The following is a 6812-nucleotide window of genomic DNA, read 5'->3' on the forward strand; positions in this document are numbered from 1 at the left end:
CTCTCTCTCTCTCTCTCTCTCTCTCTCTCTCTCGCTTTAAAAAGGCAAATAAAAATGTCCTCAGGTGAGGATTTAAAAAAAAAACCAATTACACCAGTTCAGGGGCAACTTTAGGGAGAGCCAGAGCAGTGCAGACAGGGCCAGAGCCAGGCCCAGCCCTCGGGGAGGGCTGTGGAGCCTGTTCCAGGGGAAACAGCAGGAAGCACTGCTATGCTGGGCTGGGCGTGCACATGGGCCTGGGGGATGCAGCAGGATGAGAGAGGGAGAGGGGCGTGACGCAGGTGGCTCTGCCAGGGACCCTCTGCAGACCACTTAGCTTGTGGGTCTTTAGCACTGAGTCACACTGAGCATGTGCCCAGAACAGACCACAGTAGACCTGGCAAACCCTAGGTACTGTCTCAGTGGTTGCTTGCAGCGATCCTGCCGGCTTCTCTGTGCCTGTGACTCTGGACTCCTCACTGCTGTTCTCTGGCCCTATATTCGGTCATGGGGATAATGAAATTTTTAGACGTGTGCATCTATCTACTTCGATACGAAATGTTCAAGTTAAGTGGAAATTGTAGCTGAATGAGTGGCTGTGAAAATGCGCCCAAAGGAAGTGGTTTACCTTTCACCTCCTGATGCCCCACTGTTACTGTTTAACATTTTAAAGAGTGACTTGTAAGCCAGGTGACAGTTGGGTCATTTGTGTCTTTCAGGATTGATATGTATTCAGAAGGTATAGCAGATCTGTATGAAATGATCCTGCTTCTTCCAATGAGCCCGCCTGATCAAAAGGATGCCAAGATGACCCAGATCAAAGAGAGAACAACAAACCGCTATTTCCCTGTCTTTGAAAAAGTAGGTGGGCTGCTCAGCGTTGGGTGCACTGAGATGAGAGAGGACAAAGAGCAATTGTGCCTGGGCAGGCCTGGGGCATTGACCTTTGCTTCCTGAGGGCCTCCTGAACACCAATGTAGCTAGTGCCCTGGCTCCCTAGGGAGTTACAGAAATCAGCTGTGGGGAGGGTATGTGTCTGTTACACCCAAGTGATAATCTTCCAGGAACATTCCCATGGGCTGGAACCCAATTTAGAGCTCTCTATTTGCTGGCATTCCATGTCATGGTCAGAGCGGGGCCATGAGAGGCTCTGAGAGCCACACCAGCGATGGAGTAGACCCCACAGAGACCCACGGTGAGGGGGCTTTTTATCCAAGAGCAGCACGATGAAAGTAATTGGTCAGAAAATGTTCTGACAGCGTGTGAGGGAGACGGGAGAGCAGCTGCCCAACAGGAGAATGGGCTGGTGTTTCAGGGAAGGGTGAGGTGTGTGTAAACAAGGTGGGTGATGGACGGGAGGAGACAGATGGAAAGATGCTAAGGAACAAATTATGTACAAAATGTTGGGTCAACAGACTCTAGAGGAAAGCCTCTCAGCGTAAGGAGTCAGGGTTCATCATTACGTATGTAGTACGTATCATAGTTTTCACTTTGAAGGGAAAAGAAGACCATATCAGATTAGAACTTCCTGACATCAAGCTAAATAAAAACTATGAACTGAATAATGATCATAAGAGATCCAGGTGGAATGCATATAAATACAAGGTTTAACATCAATACCCTCATCTCTATAAAGCGTTAAAAAGCATTTATAAGGCATTCTTTCATTCATCCTACAAGTGTTAATTCATTACTTGTGTGTCCACCAGTATTCAAGAAACAAAGAATTGAATACTCACCTGAAAATACACTGTCCTGGACCTTGTGGCACTGAGCGTTTAGGGGACACCCATGTAATGGCAAGCTCATTAGTCACTGCAGTTTGAGAATTGACACTCTGATATCAAAGGGCTCCATGATAACATGAAAAAAGAAACCTTACAAAATACATTTTGGTGTTATTATAATCTTTATTAAATAATTACCTATTCTTTTTTACATGTACGTATACATGATCTGAAAGTGTATTTGCCAACATGACATCTTTAGTGGGTGGTGCTGTGTGTTTATTCTCCTAATACTTAATGATTTCCATATTGCTGGACCATTTTAATAAATATCACATATTTCCCCAGCATTTTATTATGAACTTTGATACATTCAGAAAAATTGAAATATGCCCTGGCTGGTGTAGCTCAGTGGATTGAGCGCGGGCCTGTGAACCACACGATCGCGGTTCGATTCCCAGTCAGGGCACATGCCTGGGTTGCAGGCCAGTTCCCACGTTCCCAGCAGGGGACGAATGAGAGGCAACCATACATTGATATTTCTCTCTCTTTCTCTCCTTCCCTACCCTCTAAGAAAAATAAATAAAATCTTTAAAAAAATTGAAATAAATTTACAGTGAACATATATGTGCCCACCACAATAATACAACTACTAACCTTTCAATATGTTTGCTTTATGATGAGTTTCTATCTTTCAACCCCTTTCTCTATCAATCGAACTATTATTTTTGAAAATATTACAATGTGAATTTCAAGCAACCTTAGACATTCACACCTAGACATTTCAACAGCAGATCACAAACAGTGCAAGTTAGCAGTCAGAGTCAATGCTATAAGGGAGATGGTGAGTTCAGGTTGATCCAGGTTTGTGTCAGGTCCCAGAGAGAGAGACCAGGAAATGAGGAGAGGAGACAGAGGAGAAATGGAGACTGTGAAACACTCTGCTCAGGATTGAAGAAGGATGTCATAGAGATGGCATCTTTGCCCAAGGGGGAAAGAGAGAGGACAGCGTGGAGAGCCGTCCATGTCCTGATATCACAGAGCATCTGGGTCGTCAGGGCGTGTGGCACAGAGAAACACCGTGTAGCCACAGCTGGCCCCAGGCCAGCAGAAGATGCACACGGGGAGGCCAGTGGCGTGGGAACGGGAATAAGAACCGGTAGCTAGCACTTTAAGTGAAGAGTGAGGAAAGAACAGCAGAGCCCTGCTTCTCTCTGTCCCACAGAACCAGGGGCAGTGAATGTGGTCAGATTCCCCCACTGGCCCAGTGAGGCAGCAGAGGCAAGAAGTTGGGCTGGAGGACCTGGGCAGGAACAGGGACCCATGTGACTGCACCCGTGTTCAAATCTGATCCCTGCAATTCAACAGGTGCTCAAGAGCCATGGACAAGACTACCTGGTAGGCAACAGGCTGAGCAAGGCTGACATTCAACTGGTTGAACTGCTCTACACTGTTGAAGAGACTGACCCCAGCATTCTGGCCAACTTCCCTCTGCTCAAGGTAACCTCTGTCACAGTCCTCGGAGGGAAGGCCTGCACCTCCCATCTTGGAGTCTAGTATTTGGACTCTTGGACTGGTGATATTATGGCCTGCAGGTCTCCAAAATTTGCTGCCAGGCCCAGGTCTGAGGCATGAAAAGAATCTTGTTTTGCCAAAGGAAGTGGAGGTGGATGCTACCCCAAGGAGAATAGCGTGTCTTTCTCAATGAGACAGACCCAGGACTCGGCATTTCTGTCCTCGGCCCTTTTCCCATTGCAGCCTCTGTCCTCATTTCCTCTGGATTCCCTTTTGCCCAGATGTGTCCTTGTCTATGTCACCTGAGTCTGTGTGAGCAGGTGTCCTTCCTCTGAGTTCCTTCCTTCTATCTTCAGTTCCACCTAACTTTCTTGTATCTTCACTTTTCCAGTGTGGAGCCTTTATCTGTGTTGCTCTTCCTTGTATGAACAAGTGTGATGAATCCACAGGATCTCCCTGTAGGGAGGGAGACGGGGAAGCCTGAGAACTGAGTAAAGTCTTCACTGTGCCTCTGGGGAGAGTGCTGTTGAGCTGTGTTCTCCTCCTCTCCTGCTCATGTCTTGCTGTCTGTTTGCCAGCCTGATGCTGGTGCTGAGGGAGGTGACTCAGTTGGTGGTGGTCTAGGAGGGTCTGGGATTCCCTGGCTTGTGCTAATGGTGGGCGGGTGTTTGGTCTGCACCCTGAGCCTGTGCTCTTGTGCATCTCAGGCCCTGAAAACCAGGATCAGCAGCCTCCCCACGGTGAAGAAGTTTCTGCAGCCTGGAAGTCAGAGGAAGCCTCCCTTAGATGAGAAAGCGTTAGAACAGGCCAAGAAGATTTTCCAGTTTTAAATAAACCAGACAGGGATGCCCGGCACGCGTAGGATCAATCTTCTAAAATTTTTCAACAATGAGGTGCTCTATGGAGCTGTCAAACCTGCTACTTGTGAAACGAAGAATCTTTTCCGAAGTATAAATGCTACTTTAATTAGAAATCAACTCTTCAGATGTACTTTCCCAGCAATCTATTTTATTTTGGTCACATGTGAAATTACGATCGTATTCTGGAATGTGTCTTCAACTTAATAAATGGAGAAAAAGCTTCATGGACTCTTTGGTCTATTTGAAAGGTTGCCATAGAACAGTTATCATCTATGTTATCAGGAGAGCTAGGGAGAAATATCCATCTGACACTCTTAGGTCCACAAAGGTAGTCTTTTCCTTTCTGATGTACAACCTAAACATGTTCTTCTCTCTGTCTCTCTCAAAAACCATTTTCTTCAGGTAAACAATGTTTGTTTTGTTCAATTAGGAAACTGCTATTTATTTCACATGTAATGTGTAACAGCCAGTGTTCTGAGAGCTGGGTAGATAAGAATGGCCAAGCCAGATATTGTCTCTGTCCTCATGGGGGTTACTCTACAGAGAGAAACCAAACATGGGTAATTCTAACCCCAAACCATATATATCAATTTCCTAAGGTTGCTGTACCATAGTCCTACAAATTTAGTGGCTTAGAACATTAGAAATTCATTCTCTCACAGTTCTGGAGTCTTTTAGTGTGAATGAAGTCCCGAGCGGGGCCATGCTCTCTCTCCAAAGGCTTCTTCTGGAAAGGCTCCTTCCTCGTCTGTTCCTAGTTTCTGAAGGTTTCGGGCAGTCCTGGAATTGCTTGGCTTATGGAAGCACAGCTGCAGTGTCTGCCTGTTGTCACGTGGCAGACTTCCCACATCCGTGTCTGAGTCTAGCCAGATCCCCCTCTTTTTGTGTAGATACCAGTCGTCATATTGGTGCCCAACCTAATTCAGTATGATTTCGTCGTGATTTGATTACATCTGTGAAGACCATACTGCCTGATGGTCACATTCATGGATACCCAGGGTCAGAACTTCCACTTTTGGGGGAACACAACTTAATCTGTATCACCACGCTCAGGGTTGCAACAATGTTGGGAATGAGCCTAAAAAGGACCCGTGTGTGGGAATCTGTGGGTCGGTCACGATTTCTCAAGGAGGGGAGGCGTGTCTGACATGAGATCTGAAGGGACGGATGTCGTAGTTAGGGAAGTGAGTGGGTAGAACTTCATTTAAGCATCGGAGATGGAATTCAGGCAGAAGAGCAGCAGGGTTGATGGCCAGAGAGAATCTGAGTAGCGTATTTGAAGAAAGAGAAGCTGGGAGGTCTGAGGGGAACATTCCTCAGGTGGGGAGGGGAGATGATGAGCTGAGATTGGAGAACAAGGCATAGAGTCCTAAGATCTTTGAAGGCCATGGCAAGAAGTTTGGGTTTTATCCTAAGGAAAATAGGATAGCCATTGAAGTATAGCCATATATCCTGCTTTACCAGCCAGATATGCATATAGAATAACATCATTTTTTTAAAACAAAAGCACTTGTGAGCATTTAGTGAACTCTCCACATGGCTTCAGACTACCCCTACCAACACCCCTGCCAACACCCCTGATCTTCTCCTTAGCTTTTGTCCTGGAGAACTTGACCTTCATGATGACTGGCTGCTTTAGGAGCTTTCCCTTCCCCAGAACTTTGTGGGGGAAAGCCCAATAGCACCACATCAGGGATAAGAGCAGCTCCAGTCTTGTTTTTGGCAATATTTACCTGTATTTGCTCACTGATGAAAGGCCTTCCTCAGACCTTCTGGGCCTTCCTCAGACTAGACGCTATGTTCGTGGCCAAGATGCCAATCGTATCATATCTTTTAAATAATCAATGTAAGTCACTCAAGCAACCATCTCAGAATAGCAAGAACATTCTTCCCCCACCCTGGGAGTCTCTGTTTCATGTCTAATCCCAACCACTAGGGGCGTTTACTCTACTCAAGGGTTCAAGTAATCTTGAGTCAAACAGAACATTCAGCCCCCTGCTGCAACCCCTAGTCTGGCTGCCCTTTGTGCCTGTTGCCCCATGGACTCCCTCATCTGATGAGGTTGAGTCGAAACACTGGCCACCGTTAGTCCACCTGAGCAGCAGCATCCTCATCCTCTGTATCTGCAGAGGGAAGGAAGGGAGGTCTCCCTCCTTACTGTCACTCAGGCTTGGGTTCTCAGACTACAAACAGAGAGAGGTGTACACCTCCCCCTGGCAGGTCTCTATGGCACTGTGCAGTAGAGGCTGGGATTCCTAGCTTCAGCCACATACTGTGCCCGTAACTTGGGCTCCCCCAGGAAATCTAGGATTTATGGGGTTGAGCTCAGAGCTCTAGTCTTTTCATAGTGTGAACCTGCCCCGAGTTGAGTGGGGTGGGGCAGACACAGTCACAGGACACATGATTCGTGCCTGTATGTTACAGTCCAACTCAGCCCAGCCAAGGTGTCCCCAGGTGTCTTCCCAGGAGGCTTCTGGTTCCCTTTGCACAGTTACCTGTTCTCTCTGGCTCTAGACTCAAGAGACTGAGGAGGAGGAGAGGCCTTTGTTATACGCCCCTCCAACAACGTCCTTGTAAACCCTTGCTCTGGAGCAGAGGTTCTTTGTGGGGGCCCGCCAGGCCGCAGGGGATCAAGGACAGAGTTCTCCACTGTGAGAATGGTGGATGAACTTGGTTTCTGGTCCCTGGAGCCGGCGGGTACCTTGACATTTTCCTAACCTCCTAGTTCCCA

At 47.2% G+C, this 6812-nt stretch overlaps 1 protein-coding gene across 1 annotated transcript; it reads left to right on the top strand.

Annotated features, from left to right (window-relative positions):
- Positions 1 to 660: 660 nt before the first annotated feature.
- LOC118992851 (glutathione S-transferase A2-like) lies at positions 661 to 4305 on the top strand. The gene is made up of 3 exons (XM_037054870.1): positions 661 to 840; positions 3075 to 3206; positions 3929 to 4305. Exons 1-3 carry the CDS (start codon positions 706 to 708, stop codon positions 4049 to 4051), a joined length of 390 nt encoding a protein of 129 aa, XP_036910765.1. The 5' UTR covers positions 661 to 705; the 3' UTR covers positions 4052 to 4305.
- The last annotated feature ends 2507 nt before the right edge of the window (positions 4306 to 6812 follow it).

The sequence above is a fragment of the Sturnira hondurensis genome, unplaced genomic scaffold, assembly GCF_014824575.4.
Source record: "Sturnira hondurensis isolate 20B ecotype Veracruz unplaced genomic scaffold, ASM1482457v3 Scaffold0000880, whole genome shotgun sequence".
Classification (NCBI taxonomy): domain Eukaryota; kingdom Metazoa; phylum Chordata; class Mammalia; order Chiroptera; family Phyllostomidae; genus Sturnira; species Sturnira hondurensis.

Excerpts from the sequence above, each read along its gene's own strand:
- LOC118992851 (XM_037054870.1), top strand. The coding sequence starts at position 706 with ATGTATTCAGAAGGTATAGCAGATCTGTATGAAATGATCCTGCTTCTT. Across the intron at positions 841-3,074 it reads ATTTCCCTGTCTTTGAAAAA|GTGCTCAAGAGCCATGGACA; the intron begins GTAGGTGGGCTG and ends GCAATTCAACAG. Across the intron at positions 3,207-3,928 it reads CCAACTTCCCTCTGCTCAAG|GCCCTGAAAACCAGGATCAG; the intron begins GTAACCTCTGTC and ends TGTGCATCTCAG.